The sequence below is a fragment of the Thunnus maccoyii genome, chromosome 13, assembly GCF_910596095.1.
Source record: "Thunnus maccoyii chromosome 13, fThuMac1.1, whole genome shotgun sequence".
Classification (NCBI taxonomy): Eukaryota; Metazoa; Chordata; class Actinopteri; order Scombriformes; family Scombridae; genus Thunnus; species Thunnus maccoyii.
The window spans coordinates 3,164,519-3,182,547 of NC_056545.1; the positions used below are offsets into that span (position 1 = coordinate 3,164,519).

The 18,029-nt window shown below is 38.6% G+C and overlaps 1 protein-coding gene across 1 annotated transcript; it reads right to left on the minus strand.

The window, feature by feature from the left end:
- Positions 1-4,121: 4,121 nt before the first annotated feature.
- On the minus strand, positions 4,122-15,910 carry orai2 (ORAI calcium release-activated calcium modulator 2). The gene is made up of 3 exons (XM_042430273.1): positions 15,536-15,910; positions 7,322-7,557; positions 4,122-6,135 (listed from the first exon to the last, which is right to left on the minus strand). The coding sequence occupies exons 2-3, from the start codon at positions 7,550-7,552 to the stop codon at positions 5,548-5,550; spliced, it is 819 nt and encodes a 272-aa protein (XP_042286207.1). The 5' UTR covers positions 7,553-7,557; positions 15,536-15,910; the 3' UTR covers positions 4,122-5,547.
- Positions 15,911-18,029: the final 2,119 nt, after the last annotated feature.

The following is an 18,029-nucleotide window of genomic DNA, read 5'->3' on the forward strand; positions in this document are numbered from 1 at the left end:
TTACTGGTCATAAACTTAAACAAACTGGAGTGTTAAGAGTATTAAGTTATTCTTATCATTGATCTGGGCCTGTTTATAGATTTGACACAATGGATTATATAACAAGCTTTTAAAATACAACACATTGTGATAGATGAAACCAGTGGTTTCCAACCTTTAACAGCTCCACCAAATAGTGATTTTTCCCTCTAAACTTCTCACATGGTTTCATTTCAATAAATGTTCAAATGATCCAATATTTCACCAGAAATCAAAGATTAGAGAAAAAGTCCAAAAACTGAAAATAGATTAATGTATCAGAGCTTTGTTTTTTCTTCTTTCCTCTCCCATTAATCATCTCACGACCCCTAAAATTTATCTGTCGACCCTTTGGAGGGGCCCGACCCCTAGGTTTGGAACCACTGGACTAAATTAGCTAAACTGTATATAAAGTAGTTGAAACTAGCTCCACCTCCAGCAGCTACAACAGGAACATGCTGCTCTAACACTGATGCTTCACTATTAATAATCTAATGATGTCATATATAATAATATATCAGTCAGAGGAACCAAACCACTACTTTACTGCAATACTTTAACTACATCAAGCTCATAATACTGATGTACGTTTACTTAAGTGGGAATTTTCATGCAGGACTTCTACTTGTAATGGAGTATTTTACATTGCTGTATTGCTACTTTTACTGAAGGATCAGAATACTTCTTCCACTACTGAAGTTTGCTATAACTGCCTCTTATTGCTAACAGCTTACATTGCAACATTCAGTCAGTGCTTTCCTTATTACACTTCCCACTGTGACTTTCAACAACCACATGATACTTTTCCTTTTTGGGAAAGTGTGGAAGGTGCATCTCACTCAAACACATCACAGCGTTAATAGTACAAGGTTTAGCCAGTTAGGGCTGCATTCACACCAGTAAGTGTCCCATAGTGTTTTGACATTACAATTTGTGTTTTGTCAAGAAGATCTGTATGAAACAGAGTAAACAAAAATGAGAGCTTCCATCATTTGGGACTCTTTCAAGATGAGCTTGACAGACTAGCAGTCAATCCACAGATGGTGCTAAATTTCACCGTCAGTATTGTTGCGTGTGTGTGTGATTTGGCCCTTATTTACAAGAATAAGAAAGCTGCAATGTGGTGGTGTTTCAACCTCGGTGCAACTTTTGCAGACTGTGAAAAGTGACTTAAATATGAACGTGTAATATATGTATCAGTAGATTAAACTCTTGTATGTCCATCATTGTGTTCATTTCCAAAAAGGTCGAGATACAACATACAGCTGAAAGCTTTAAAGATGTAGTGTCTTCCTACTAGGGGTGTGCCCGAATACAAATGCGCTATTCAGCAAAGCACAAATAGTGGGTTTTTTACAAATATTTGTTTCATACAAATATTTTAAAAATTGTTTGTTTTCGGGATGAAAAAAACCCCCATGTCAAATACCAGGACGCAGGTTGGTTACATCGCTATCTCAGTGTCTCTCCTCTGATCCGCTGTTGCGTCTATCAGCAGGTGTCAACGAGGGGCGTCACATCCACCTGCTACATGACGCACATTTCATAATTTGCACATCACTCCCGCAGTTGGGGGTGTTTCCCTTTGGAGCACTTCCCATGTGTCAGTAGTTCAGCTTTATCTCTGGGACTCTCCATAACCTGTTGTTCCCCTTCTCCTTTCCACGAAGTTAGGTTGTAGAAAATAGGCAATAAATGAAAAGTGCAAAGCAATAATCGCCTTTGAAGTTCTTCCCTACACATTAAATGGTGTGCTGTCTCTGTGTTATGGGTGTATAAATAGGTAGAGGTCTGTCTGCGATTTGGCGATGAGTAAAATTTATCTTTCAGTTTTCTGACATTGGAGACAATCGAGAAAACAATCATGAACTGATAATGAAAACAACTGTTTGCCATAGCCCCAAAACATTTTATTAATTTGAATTTTGCATATTTTATTCGATCTTCTGAAGAAGGTGAAGTTACTGCGGTCACAAGAATCTTGCAGCTATCTGAGAGAAAATGTGTAAATATTTGCAGACTGTATTTATTTTAAGGTGTGTGTGTGGTAGAGAGGTTTCCCAGCCGGGTGAATGGGACTGAGACATGCAGTCTCTTAAGGAAAAGCATCGTGACAGCAGCTCCACAAATGGACAGTTTCACCAGGAGGACACACACATGCAGTTCACACACACATACTAAAATAGACAGTGCAATAATTTAGAAATAAAACTACAAAAAGCAAAAAAAAGAGAAAAGGGGAGTGATACTATTAGGAGTAGCCAAAACATTGAGTAAAAAAAGACAAGGAAGAATGAATACGAAGGTGTAAAAAAAAGAATGAAAAGTAAAGTCAAAGTGCCTTCGAACAAGCCTCAGCAACTGGATCAAAGCAAACCAAGGTAAGGAGAGAGCCTGTTTATCTTGGGTTGGGCAACTTTAAAGTTATGGCATTCTTCTCTCTTGTGATCTCCTCGTTGTGACGTGCGTACGTGCTGCAAACTGCATTCACGTCCCACCATCTTTTCCCAAAGTACGAGCCGTCTCTGTTCTTTCGATTGTTACAGGAGCTCCTGACTCAAGATCCGCACCGTCCGAGCCTGTTGGAAAATATTCAGAAAATGACACCGAGGTTTAATTTTCTCATTTTTTTGTCTGTAAATGGAAAGCGTTACTCGTCCTTTAACAGATTGGATTACTTGTTCTCTGAATCCTGGACAGGATCATGTTTCTCTGACAACACAGTGGAATAATAAAAGTTTATTTTGCCTCTTAGGTGGTGATGGACCGGCGCTGCTATGCTGCCAAACAAACGTCTGTTTTTAAGTTGAGTTAATCATCTTTGACGATGATTAATTCTTTGTCTCCTCTCAGTCGCACCAATATCACATTTAATCAGACTCAGAGACTCAGAAATAAAAGCTGCTATCTCCACGTGTGGCTACGCTTCACGTTGTTAAAGGTCCACCATTTCTTCAAGTATGTCTTTAAAGCAATAGTCAGGTACTCGTATAAACACTGAAACATGTTTTTCATTCCTTCTGTTCATACTGAATCATTGGAAGATCTCCAAACGCACTTATAATATAAGTGATGGAGAACAAGATCCACGGTCCTTGTTTGGAGTAAAAATGCATTTAAAAGTTTATCTTAAGATAATAAAATGCTTCAGCTGTCTGAGTTAGTCAAATAAAGAGGATATTTTCCAGTTACTGTCTTTTTAGTAAAAAAAAATGTTTTCCTCTTCAGCTGCAGCGGAAAGATCGTAACAAAAAGAGGGAACGAGGCATTAAAAAGACATTTGATTCATTTGGAAGCTTCATATTAGCTTCAAATAAACTTTTAAATACACTTTTTTACTTACATTGAAAGTGCATTATGAAGGGATCTCTTAATGTGATTTGATTAATAATGTTCATTTGGGCACTTGACTATTATGAAAAATTATGACCCTATCCTTTAATCGTAGCCCTGACGAGAATTTCTCTGTCAAAGCAAAATATGGTATTAAAACAGATCATCACTTTTGGCAGAGGCTGAGAACAAAAAGCGGCTGTGACTGATTATAGACACACAAGAGACAATGTGAGCTTTTACTTTTTTTTTTTTATTTATTTTGGAAGTCTGTTGCAAGCACAGGTCTCAATGACCTCTGTAGTATTCATTTAAGAAGCACAAGTCCACCAACATGAGACAGAGAAAAAAATATTCTGAGATAAGAACCCCCCCGGCACTCACTACTGTACAACAACTAAACTAAAAGTGCACTTTTGTCTCTTTCTGAGAGGCAAGAAACAAACAACTGAGCAACATTCGTCACTCGTCTTATTTGGAATGTGATAAATGGTTGGTACATTTTCCAAGTAACTGCCGACACCGTATGTGTTGATTCTTTCTGCCCAAAATTTGGCACATACAGTAAACTGGAGGTCACAAGATCATGCTGATTAAAATATGTACTCTGTGACTGTTCTAATGTCCGTCATCACTTTCATTACTCTTCATCAGACTCAATGTTTAAACTCGTTTGGTTTAAACTTTGTCACACTTCACGACATTCCCGGCAAAAGATCAGTCTGTGTTATGAGCAGTTCATAAAAGGCAATAATTCTGTAAGGCAGAACTATATTTGGACACGTTCATATTTAAGCACTTTGAGTATGCAGAGTTGACACCTTTTAAACAGGCTCCACAGGCTTCGTCAAAGACGATAAAAGCTATTCGAAGAAGGAAAATGACAAAATGTTTGAAGCTTGTTTGAGATTCTGGACGTTAAAAACACATTGTCACTGACTTCCCTTCTGTTTTACAAGACTTCAACACTTTTTTTTAAGACTTTAACAACAGAGCTTGTTGACTCTGGTGGTCATTTCTCACCTTTCTGCACCAAACATACGCATACATAGTGTAGAAATTACCCTCAATCAGTCAGAATACAGTGAAATACACATCAAGTTGCTTGCAGTGTGATACACGACTCTCTTTACGATCAAAACAAGGAAGGTTGATTGTAAACAGTGAGACCTGCGTCATCATATGATAAATGCAACAGGGTTGGAGTTCGATAGCGCTTCATCGAATCTGAATCCAGTACTGAAGTCCCTTTGAATCCCTTATGAAATTCATGAAACTATCAACATTTGTGAGTAACTAAATTTAAACTATAGTCAGCTATATCTCGAAAAAAAAAAAAATTAAATAAGCTCCCCAAAGATATGAAATGTTGATTCCTTAAAACTTATTTTGGCACACGTTATAAATACCAGAGGTTCTGATTCAGAACAATTAAGTTTTAAGATTGTTGATATTTGGCTGAAGGCTTAACTTTGAGATTCACTCGACTGACTCTGTTGGTTTTGTTGAACTGCAAAAAAAAACAAACAAAAAAACACACAGTCCAATCCTGAGAAAGTGTTCAATGTCTAACAATCTTTGGCCGAGGAAACACACACACACACACACACACACACACACCAGCTTACAGAGGGCTAAATAACCAGACATTAGTTACTTGTTTCTGTGTTTTAACAAATTACTTATGGTATATATCTGTATTAGTTTGCTGTTTCTTGTTGACATCTTTTCTGGCAAAAAGTGAAAGCCAGTACCGGCTAAAAAAAAAAGGATTTTTCTACAATGCTATTTCCTAATAAGGAATGAGAGGAGAGAAAATATTTGATAAGAGATTTGTTAGCCTCTGAACCAGATTCAAAACGCTAACAACACCCAACCCTAAGCATGGCAAAACAAAAACAAAATGGCACACAGAACATTATAGCCCTTTTTCTGTACATCTTTCATTATCCTTCTAACAGGATTAACCCCAGACAGATTACAAACACAGACAAGGTCACTACACATATCCTATGACATAACTTTATTTTAAGAATAAATTAGCAGTCTGACATATTTTGGCCGTCTGTACTGCAAAGTGAGGAGCTTTTAAATCTCACTGTCTACCAGTCTGAGCAAGGCATTAACAATGACCAGAACAAAATGTCAGAGAGGAGAGAGAGAGAGCCTGATAAATCTGAAGCTGCCGTCACGTTATCACACAGTCTGGAGGCCTCTCTCCTGGCCGTCCAGCTGCACCTTAATCTTGTGCAGTTCCTCGATCTCCTGGTGGTGGCGCTCCGTCTTGTGGCGCACCAGAGAGCGATAGAAGTGAATGGTGAACACCACGAAAATCACCCCCACCGGAACCATGATGATGGTGGAGGCCAGCGCTGCCTGCCAGCCGCTGTTCTGCGGCGAGGCAGAAGTCGTCGTAGGCTTCGCTGTGGCGGTGGCGGTCGTCGTGCCGCAAGAGTTCGCCTTTTTGGCCCCGCATGAGTCTACTGGCAGGAACTTGATCCAGCAGAGGAGCACTACCTCCGCTAGAAACAGCAGGATACCCAAGGCCGTGGAGAAGCCCCACGCCAGCTCGATGTAGTGGTGCATGCGCTCGTGGGGCGATTCGCTGACGGAGTTGAGGTTGTGGATGTTGCTGACGGCCTCCACGTTGGGCAGGATGCAGGTGCTGATCAGCAGAGCGAAGAGGTGCACGGCCACCAGCACGGTGGTGCACACGCTGAAGGCGATGAGGAGCACACGGGGGTAGCTGTACTGCATCTCCAGCTGCACCTCCACCATCGCCACCTGTGACCAACACAGATATGAATAACCAGGTTACTATACATTAGGGATGTGCAGAGGGTCCAGTATTTGTATTTGTATCTGTATTTCTTAAGGCAGCAAAATTATTTGTATTCTAATAAAAGTGGAAAGAGGCTTAAAAATCCTGTTTTTGTTTTGATTACGCTTTTAATTTTAGAAAATTAGCATGTGTCAGTGGCTCAGCTTTATCTCTGGGGAACACCCCCAACTGCGGGAGTGATGTCCAAATTAGGAAATGTGCGTCATGTAGCAGGTGGATGTGACTCCCCTTGTTGAGACCTGCTGATAGATGTAACAACAGAGCAGAGGAGAGAGACTGAGATAGCGATGTAACCGACTGCATGCTGGTATTTGACATGTTTTTTTTTTCTTCCCAAAAACAAATAATTTTTAAAATATTTGTATGAAACAAATATTCGTAAAAAAAAAAAAAAAAAAAAAAAACACTATTTGTGCTTTGCCAAATAATGTATTTGGATTCAGGCACACCCCTACTATACATCTATGTATAGATCACACCACAATACTGTGCATGTAAATAAACTCCATTGGTTTTTTTAGCTCTTCTGATGTCCTGTGGTGATCTCAAAGCTTTATATGTGGATAACAGCACACTGGCTGCCAGTAATAGAGCTGCAAAATCGGAGGAAGTTATTTCGGGTGTCTGTGGGTTTTTGAAGTAGAAGACAATGTTAGATGATAAGAGAGATAGAGCACACTAGTACAAAAGATGAAAAACTGTGTTAGAAAATATCTGGTTCTAATATCTGGAAAGTCAAACAGTACATCTTTAAACATTCGGTTGTTTAAAAAAAAAAAAAAGTTAAATTTCAGATTCTGGGTCAATGTTTTGTTCCTCAACTTCAAATAGGAAGCATTCTGAATTTGCTACCAGTCTGATTCATGTCTTTTTTCCCCATTGCAACAGTGGCTGAGGCTTTATGTTACCAGAAAACAGACTAAACATTAAGGTAACATCCTGTAAGCACAAACAGGATGCTAAAAACCAGTGCCTGCCCACAACTCGTTTACCATGTGATATGTTGGTCACTGTGGTAGAGCTGTGATGGTGATAAAATGAACTGAAACCACCAGCTGCCTGTTGAGCACCATACACAGAAGAAGCTGCGTTGCACTGAATCTAGTGAGAAAGGTGAATACGACTGACCATCGCAAAGCCGGAGAGCAGTGCGGAGGTCCTGCTGGAGGCCTTCAGCTTGGCCCGGCTCAGGTAGAGTTTCCTCCAGGACAAGGCCTGCACTGAGTGGTGGTTGGAGCTGACCAGCTCCAGGTAACTGCGCCTCACCCAGTCCCTATAGTCCATCCCCCCGCCATCTGGAGCCCGCTCTGACCCCCCTGGAGCCGGAGAACCCATGGGTACGTTCAGCTCACTGCTCATGGCACCTGGTGGGTATAAAGGGGAGAGAGTTGGTTATGTCAGCTCTTTAACCATTAAACAGTCCGTTTCAGACATGACAATTTTACACATTGGTTGGTTTTATGTCTGAAAAAGCCTCCACAAGTCACTTTTATAGGTAAGAGATGTAAACGTAGTCTTACTAGTAACATTTCTGTAAACTTCCAACAGGTTTTTAATTGAATGCCGTTATGTTAACATTAAAGCTACAGCAGCATAAGCTCAAAGTCTCCCTCCGCTTAAAAAAAAAAGTGTTTTGCTTCTTGTTACTTCATTTGAATGTTTGAGCTTCAGTGTGCAGAAAGATGTGTGTTCAGATATCGACACCAGAGGGAAATTTTTAGGGCTGTAGTCAACCGAGGAAAATCTTGGTTGCAGGGTTGATGTAACGGGACAGAGTCCCACATTTCTCCGTTCTCTATTTTTCTGTTTTGCATCTTCAGGTTATGCTAACCCATTGTTGCTAACTTTGGAGCTAACCCCCTTCACTTTTCCTGCACTTGGTGAAACAACAGACTTGACTTTTTAGCATTTATTAAGTGTTACACTGGAGTCTGTACTAGGGGTGTGCCCGAATACAAATATGTTATTCGGCAAAGCACAAATAGTGGGGTTTTTTCCACGAATATTTGTTTCATACAAATATTTTAAAAATTATTTGTTTTCGTGAAGAAAAAAAAAACATGTTAATACCAGCACGCAGGTTGGTTACATCACTATCTCAGTCTCTCTCCTCTGCTCTGTTGTTACGTCTATCAGCAGGTCTCAACGAGGGGTGTCACATCCACCTGCTACATGACGCACATTTCCTAATTTGGACATCACTCCTGCAGTTGGGGGTGTTCCCTAGAGATAAAGCTGAGCTACTGGCACATGCTAATTTTCTAAAATTAAAAGCGTAATGAAAACAAAAAAAAGGATTTTTAAGCCTCTTTCCACTTTAATATAAATACAAATAATTTTGCTGCCTCAACAAATACAGATACAAATACAAATACTGGGCTCTCTGCAAATCCCTAGTCTGCACTGTACATTTACTGCCAAACTGACAACTGTCACTTTCCTGCCGCTCACTCTTTTCCTACCGGCTACACCAACAGACTACGCACTTCCGTATTCCTTAACGGAGTTACGCTACCAATAGTTTCCCAGGCAACGACACAGAGGTTGACTCACATACCTGAACAGCGCTGCACATAGACTCCCAAACGCTATTGATTTCCGAATGAATGGATATTTGGCATTATTTTTGACATTAAAAATTATTTTTTTGGCCTGGCGGGAGTTCTTGTTGTTATAATTATAGGAGAAACACTGATTCAGTAAACGTTGAGAACAGTTAGACCCAGCAGTCTCCATTAGGTTGGGCGAGTTCAAAGATGTGAAAACAACGGGGGTGTTTTGAATATTTGTTAGTCTGTCCCTCCTGCTGCAGGAAATAATGGATTAATCCTAGAAGGCTGCTGATGTAGCACTTTGTTCCTTATGAAAGTAAGACGGCGATTATTCGACCAATGAGAATTTGGTCGGACGAGAGCATATCAACCAACTAATTGACCAGTCGACAAGGAGACTACAGCCCTAGAAATGTTCACATTCAGCTACTGGAAGTGGAAAGTTTCTCTGTGTTTACTGGAAAAATCGGAGTTTAAGGTGTTTACCCTACCAGCATGATTTGTGACATCACAACTAGTTTTGAGCCAATCAGTGCGCACATACAGTGAGAATGGACTCACTTAATTTTTATTTCTTATGAACAAAGAAAATAAAATCAGTTTAATAAATAAAGTCTACAAAAAAAGATCTTTTACCCCTTGTGATGAGGGTAAAAAAATATGAATTAAACGGGAGTGCCACATTAATGTCACTGTTAATGCTAGCGTATTGTGATAGATTACATGTTAGGCTGCATAATTCTCTAATACACGATGAAACTGTGATTCACTGTGAGAAGCAGGGAAAGCACAACGGTCATTAATTTAGGCTTCGACAGCAAAATAAGTTTTAAAACACATCACTGAGCACACAATACCGAGCCGTTGCAGCTCTTTCTGTAACATTCCTGTCATGTCGAATTAAAGCCGTTACAGAACATTTATGTGATTGAATGTTTATTTTTTTGGGAGACAAGAACATAGCATGGATCAGTGCCACATACCACAGCATTTATTGCCAGAACTGGTCGTCTCTAGATGTGCCTCTCTGCAAATACACACGCAACTCAATAGAGAAAAAGAAAACAACAAAATTTGTAAATGTGTAAAATTCTCCAATTTATAATCCATTTGGTGTCAGTGAGAAGATCGATATATTGATCCTCCAAAACAGAGAAGGTTTTACAAAAAGTGCAACCTCACAATTCCCCACAAACACGACATGAGTCGTGTTTTTGGACACTCTTGCATTGGGGCCTTCAGGATATTTCATTCTGAATATACAATTACGGATATTATCGTTATCAGTGCTGACACTCTAAGCGTGAGAAATAATAAATTGGTAATAACTTTGAAAATTGATGGATCATTTAATTCATTTGTCGAGCAAAAAGGCCAAACGTTTGTCAGACAGAACTTCTCATATGTGAGAATATGCTGCTTGTTTTTGTTTTATAATCACTGTAAACTGAAGATCTTTAGGTTTTAGTGTTGATTGTGATTTCATTACAATAACCCTTAAGAAAACAATGATTTCAAATTGACCTTCTGCATTGTGGACGCTGATTTTACCAACTACACTAAAAATTACCTAAACATTTTAATTTTCCCAAAAAGTTATCACATATTTTTACTAACAAAACATACACTAACCTTTACATTATACTCCTCCAACCCTTTTCTGATGTATAACACTTGATGCAACATCACTGCAACTGTCTTTCTACATTATATCAGAGTGTAATCTGTCGTGTTTCCTCCTCTGCACATTATCGCCGTAGCTCCACATCTTTCTGTTCATATTAAACAATAACTCTGCCCAGACTGAACCTTTTGCAGGGTATGACGTCCGTCTGTCACAATAATGTTTTGTTCGAGTACGCTGTTGGCAAAAAAAAAAAGTTTGAAGTGTTGTAAAGAGCAGTAGCTTCTCACCGCATGAGTGGGAGACGTGAGAGCCGGAGGGGAAACAGGAAAGAACTATTATGAGTAAAAATAAAGCAAGAAAACAAATAAGGGGGGAGTATTAAAAATAAACCAGCAACTCTACTGTTTCCTCACAATATTGTTTGTAGCTAAAAGATTAGAACATACTTTTAATTTTTTTTTTTTAAATGTCAAGATCATTTTGAAAAATAAGCATGCTCCATAAAACTTTCAGAATAAATAAATGTTACTGACTTGTTGTTTCTCATCTGTTGTCTTGACACTAATGCTCTGCACATTGTAATATATATTATATTGTATTGATTGATCTAGTTGACCTTTCCAGTCAATAAAAGAACAAATTAACAGCTGTAGAGCTTGATCTGCACCAGATATTAAAGACAAAAACTGGGGTCTATGCCAAGTCATTATGGGAGGTTAATGTCAGCTAAATGGCACAGAAAATGCAAGCAGTAGCATTCATTTGCGTACTGTTTTATTGTTTGATGACCCTTTTAATGCAAAATACGACACTGATTTACTGATTTTATATAATGAACAAGCACGGTAGTTGTTTTCATTGCATGCAACATGAGATTTTGAGCTCAAAATTTGGAGTAAAACATTTTGCACTCTGTTGTTTTTCATGGTTTTGGCCTTTTAGCTCTTGTAGAGGGAAATAGTGTTAAGAGCTCCAACAGTTAGCCTAGTTAATCAACAGAAAATTACTCACCGACAATTTTGATAATTGAATAAATCACTTTAGTCATATTTTTTTTTAAAGGCAAAATGCCAAAAAATTTGCTGGTTGCAGCTTCTCAAATGTGATGAATTTAAGCTTTTTTTTGTGACATGTATGATAGTAAACTGATCTTTTTAGATTGTTCTGGACAGTTGATTGGACAAAACAAAGACACTTGAAGACATCGTTACGACTCTAAGAAATGATAAAAAGCATTTTTCACCATTTACTGACATTTTATGGACAGAACGATTCATTGATGAAAAAAAATCATCAGATTAATCGATAATGAAAATGATCATTAGTTGCAGCCCTGATTGTGTCCTTCCAGCTGTCAGCTTGAGGAGGCCCTTTCCTGTTTTAACATGATAATGCACCCGAGCGAGAAAGCCAGGTCCAAATGGTTTTACGGTTTTGGGGTGAAGGAACTTTAATTACCTGCACAGAGTCCTGACCTAAACCCCATCCAACATGTTTGGGATGAACTGGAACACTGACTTGCAGCCAGGTTTCATCACCAAACATCAGTTTCCAACCTCACTAATGCTCGTGTGGCTGAATGGAAGCAAATCCCTGCAGCCAGGTTACAAAATCTAATGGAAAGCCTTGCTAGAAGATAGAATATAAATGCTCATTGATTTGAAACGACATGATCAACAATCTGCCGAGATTATTCAATAATGTGGGTGTCCATAATACACTTTTGGCCATATAATCACAGATACTGTATGTGAAGTGGTGGAAGAAGTACTCAGATCCTTTACTTAAGTAAAAGTTGAAATACTTCAATGTAAAAATACTCCATTACAAGTAAAGGTCCTGCATGAAAAATCACACTTAAGTGAAAGTACAGAAGTATTACCAGGTAAATTTACATAAAAGTATTAATAGTAAGTGCTCGTTTTGCAGAAAATCGGGTACAGTACATTATTAATTGGTGGTGTAATGGAATGTAGTTGATCCGTGACCCGTATGGATCGGATTAACTGCAAAATTTAATGTCTCGTTTAAGACAAAGTAAACAAACTGCTGTAAGTACAAGTAATGAACAGACAGCGCGTCGCTAACAGGGATTTCAAAGAGCAACGACCAAACCAGCATCTAAAAAGGTCCGAAGTGACATCTGCAGGTATGTTTACACCATAGACTGTATAAAAATATGGACGTAGTTACCGTGACGTCACCCGTTGGTTTCTGAAGAGTGGTTTTGAACATGGATGTATTATAAGAGCTGGATACCAGACTAAAAATGGCGCCCATTCAGTCCTGAAGGAATATTGAAGGAATTCAGTCCACTGAATATGCACAGTAGTGTTTTCCCCGCTAGCCCCGCCCACGAGCTCCCACTCGGCCCATAGACTTTACATTGTGATGATGTCACAGATTTTTAAATCGCTTTTCTCAGCTCGAGGAAAGTTTTACAAACATAAAACCTCCATGGATCAAAAGTTCATGATAGAAAGAGTCATAATAGATGTTGTTTGCAGTTTGAGGTGTCTTGTCAACAGTTTTACAGACGTCTCTTTTACAATGGTGGTCTATGGGGAAAATCATTTTTGGGCCGCAGGGGGATTTTTTGCTGCAGTACCGCGAGTGGCCACTGGGAAAAATTATATCTTATTATACATCCATGGTTTTGAAGCTCAAAGCGAGCTGCTCCGACCATCACCATCTTGGCAGTGCATGACGCTGCCTAACATCCAGCCAATCAAAAATGGGAAAAGAGGCGGGCCGAATGGCGGAAACAAGCCACCTAGCAGCTTGCGGACCTGTCACTCAAAGCAGCCACGTCCTTCATTATGCATAACTTTACGGCTTCATAAAATTTAAATGGGGTTATAAAAAAATTCACCCCCTGTACAGTTGTCATGAAAGGGGAAATCAGCTATAGAGACCAAAACCATTTTTTGCACCAGGCTGTAAACATGTTTATTTCTGCTGTAAAGTTGGGCATTTTAACATGGGGGTCTATGGGGAATGACTCACTTTTTGAGCCTCAAGTGGCCATTCAAGGAACTGCAGCTTTTGGCACTTCCGCATTGGCTTCATTTTTCAACCCCGGAGGTTGCAGCTGAGCAGCTAATTAGCTGTCCGACGTTAACGGTGCACGGTTCATGTTTGTAAGTTATCATCAAGTTTTGATGATGTGGACACAGGCTGTTGTTTCATTCACGACCATGTTTAAAGGAGAAAGGTATCAGGCTTCATATTGCAATTTAATTTAATTTAACAACTGAGCATTGAATATTTTATATATTTTAAGATTTTATTTAAAACATTGGACATCTTGAATGTTATTTTAATTAAGAACATGGGCAAAAGGGTTAGTGTTTTACAGAATATACGGAAAGCAAATTTTTTATTTGTCCCCCCGCCCTTTTTTTTTTTTTTTTTTGCTGATCGGAAAAATGATCCAATCTGTGACTCAAATCCATGATATGATCCGAACTGTGAGTTTCGTGATCCGTTGCACCCCTTTTATTAATATTGATGAATCAGTGCATAAGCAGCATTTTATTGTTATTATTTGATCTTCAGGACTTTATGAGTCATAAGATAAATCTGAGCGACTGTGAGATGATAATTTATGTAGGAAATAATAAAAAACAAAGTTCTGATACAAACATTTGGATTCATTTTCTAGAGCTTTTCTTTTTCTTTGTGTTTTTTGTGAAATATTGGAGTTTTACCTTGTTTGGGTTTTATTTATTTGAAACAAAGTTTTGAGAAACTAACAACTCACAAACATCTGAAACATCAGAAAGAGACACAACTAAACACTGATTTTATGTGACGTTTGGGGACCGCTGGTTTAATCTTAAATAACACAGTGAAATTTGGAAGCTCATGTTATTTCAGGTCAAATCTTCATTTGAAAAGTAAATAAAGCTGTCAGATAAATGTAGTGGAGTAGAAAGTATAAAGTAGCATCAAATGGAAATATTCAAGTAAAGTACAAGTACCTCAAAACTTTCCAACACTGTATATGTATCTATGCGAGTGAGGTTTTGACATTTCCGTTCAGCCACACTCTCTGTTCACATCCACTGACAGCAACACGTTGTGCAAATACAAACCACCGGGTTTCCGAGTTTGTACAAGCTTGCAGATTACTATCACAGAAGTACAGAAGACAGTTTTTATTCCACTGCGGTTAACCTTGACGATAAGGAATGTATTAGAATAGCTTTCAAAGTAAACTGGATGCATCAAATTGGACAATGGTGGTCCCTAATGAAAAAGGATTTTCATCTTTTCCAATAGAATCCTTTAGGATTTCCAAACATTTTTAAAAATCAAATAGGAAAGTTTTGGTTCTTTTTAGGATTTTATAAGACTTTTTATCTACCTTATGAGAAAAAAAATGTTTGGTTCTTGCAGGATTTCCAGTCTTATTGGAAATCTGTTTTGTTTTTTTGTATTGGATCTTACATTTTAAACGTCTTAGAAGATGTCTATTTATTTATTTTTTGAATAAGAATGACAAATATGACTCTGATTCCTTGTTTAAAATCTAACTTTAATCCAAACTTGGTTCCAGTGATCAGAGTTAAAGATTTGAAGTGTCTCCACCTTTGATCGGATGCATGTGGTGGTTGTAGATGAATGTGAACCAACTTTAAGGGATTTTATCATAACTTCCATGGATGTGTATCTAAATAAGCAAAGTTTAAGTGATGAATTATCAAGTAAAAATGCATGACATTAAGTGGGGAGTTAGGCCCCCCCTCGAGATCCCCTGATCTTGCAGGACTAACAGGTCAGCAGAGGAGTGCATCTTTACGGCTTTGTGTATATTTAGAAAACGGGTAAGTTAGCAGGATCCGTTTACCGAGTTTAGCTAACTGAGAGCTAGATTAGTCTAACACGGTGCTGCAGTTATTTTACTAAACATTACTTTAAAACTGGAGGAGAACATGACTAACATTAATGCAAGATTACGGAGCAAAGTTAAGACTGAAATGCATCTCCATTTGCGGTCATAAACAATGATAAAAGTGTTAAAATGATCAGATAACGTTAGTTAGACACCGACTCCTCCTCTAGCTAGCTAACTTAGTTAAGCTAGCAAACTATTCAACACGAAGGTTGTTCGTCTGTTATGCAGCTAGACGACTTTTTTTTTTTTTTAATTAATCTTACCTGTCTGCAGAAGTGAATAACTGATGCAAACTCCTGGAGGCTCGGTCTTCTTCTCTCCACGCTGTGTGAGTCAACGTTAAATGAACAGAGACTGAACCACTCCGAGCGTTTCGGTTGAAACAGCTTCCGCTTCTTGGTTGCAGCTATCAACAATACGCCGAGCCTCGAGTTGCACACCTCTCCGCCATATTTAGCGTACCTGGATGATGACTTTCCCTCCTGCCAGGTTGAGTTCACCGGGTATCTGTTGTCTCTGATCGGCCCGTTCCCGACCGGAGACCCGCGGATGGGCGAGGAAACCGAGGCTAGGATAAGGCTTCCGGTTGGGCGTGTTGCATTCAAAATCAAAGCACAAAACAGTCACATTAAAGGGCAGGTTCACACTTTTCAAGTCTGTCTTAAAACAACAGTCAGGAGCCAAAATGCGCATTCAGACAGGCTTTTCTTTTCTTCCTGTCATCATACTGAATATTAGAAGACCCCTTCACAATGCAAATACGTAAGACAAGACAAAATCCAAAAATGTATTTAAAAGTTTATCTGAAGCTAATATGAAGCTTCAATGTTAGAGTCTTTTTAGTGCCAAAGTCCCCGTTTTTGTCACTACTTCCTCTGCAGCTCAACAGGGAAACACAAAGAGGGAATTTGATACTAAAAAGACTGTAAATCTGTCAGATATCCACTTGATATGACTAATTCAGACTGCTGAAGCCTCATATAAGCTTCACATCACTTGCACCTTAAATACATTTTTGCATAAAATGACTGTGTGGACACACTGTGGCACTTTGGCCTCCATCATTTACATTGAAAGCACATTTTAATATCCAGTATGAACAGGAAACAACATTGTGAATCTATCCTTTAAGAAAAGTATAACATTAAATATGATTTTTGTGAATCATTTTGTGCACATTCATGTCATAATAATGTAAAATCCTATAATGTTAATTATTACTGCAGAGGCTGCATTATATATTGTGTAGCAGCCACTAAGCACTGCTTGAGGCCCATTTCATTGTTAATGCAAAAAAACATAAGGATAAAACACTCTAATCTGCAGTTCAGCACCACACAAATATTTCTACATGTACATATGACTAAGATGGATGGATAAGACACATTCCTCACCCAAGTGTTAGAGCACGAGATGTATGTCAAAACAGTCGTGCAGACACAAGAAGACTATCGCAGTACCTACTGGGAATTGGTGATTTCAACTACTTATATGTGTCCTGATCCATAACAAAGATAAGGACAAGTGTTTGGGTGTGCCAGTTATTTCAGTCATTCAACAAAGATAACAGACAGTGGTCGCTGTCAAAATTGTTACTAACATGGCTTTTTTTTTTAAAAATCCCTAATTTGCTTGTCAAATTTGATTTAATAAGGCCATGCTTCTTCACTTAGACAGTCTGTTTGCCTATTATCTTTAACTCACCTGCAAAATGCCATTTCAGATGATATTCTTGAAAGAGTGGATGTAAAAAAAAAAAAAAAAAAAAGGAGAGGACACGTCATTCACATCCAACAAGTCATTGTTAGATGAGGATATGTTCACAGATGCAGAGCGGAGAGAACTTAAGAACGGAGCTCTGTTGAACGCTGTATCCAAAACATCCTCAGGATATCGCGGGTCATGCTCCTGCCCCCCGTGATGATAAGTGCAGCACTGTTTACATTTATGTGAACAGAATAGTGAACCATTAGCTAACATAACAGATGTGGTCTGTGAAAAGTTCTGTAATATAATAATAGTAAGACCTTCCTCACATATTGGGCTGCAGATGGAACAATAACACACACATGTCCTGACACTTAAGGACAGCTGTAGACATCATCAACAGCACCTCTTACCTTGGCCCTCCTTGGCACATCCTGCATGAGGTCAGTTATGAAAAACAGAGACTGATGGAATTCAAAACTTAATCTACCCTAATGTAGACCATGACTTTATAGTATTATTATCTTAATCTCAGTATAATTAGATCTTTGATGTGTATTTAAACTTGTCTAATGGTTAAGTACATTATTGTAGTACAGTATTATACACGTGGATAAAAGGGGCTTGTTTGAATTTGGGACAATTATGTATGTTGCCAACTAAAACCATGACACACACACACGACACATGGCACGAGCAGGTGAGTTGTTAAACACGAGCTTATTTCTCTGGTGTCCACTTTGGTTCAAGAAATGTCACCGCCAGCTGTGGACCGAATGGGTGTATGGAGGGGTGGGGGAGTGGGGGAGCGGTCTGCAAGTGCTAATAGAGTTACTCATGTCCAAATTTGTGACAGTGTAGAAAACAGTTATATCTGTTTAAATATAAGGCTGGAGTTATTCTATATATATATATATATATATATATATATATATATTTAAATTTTAACAAATCCCATTAAAAGAACTTACCTGGCTTCCTTCACCTGTTTGTTGGTTCCAACTGAAGATGTACATTTTTTAAAAACAGGTCACAATATATATAGTTTGT

Excerpts from the sequence above, each read along its gene's own strand:
- orai2 (XM_042430273.1), bottom strand. The coding sequence starts at position 7,552 with ATGAGCAGTGAGCTGAACGTACCCATGGGTTCTCCGGCTCCAGGGGGG. Across the intron at positions 6,136-7,321 it reads TGCTCTCCGGCTTTGCGATG|GTGGCGATGGTGGAGGTGCA; the intron begins GTCAGTCGTATT and ends TGTTGGTCACAG.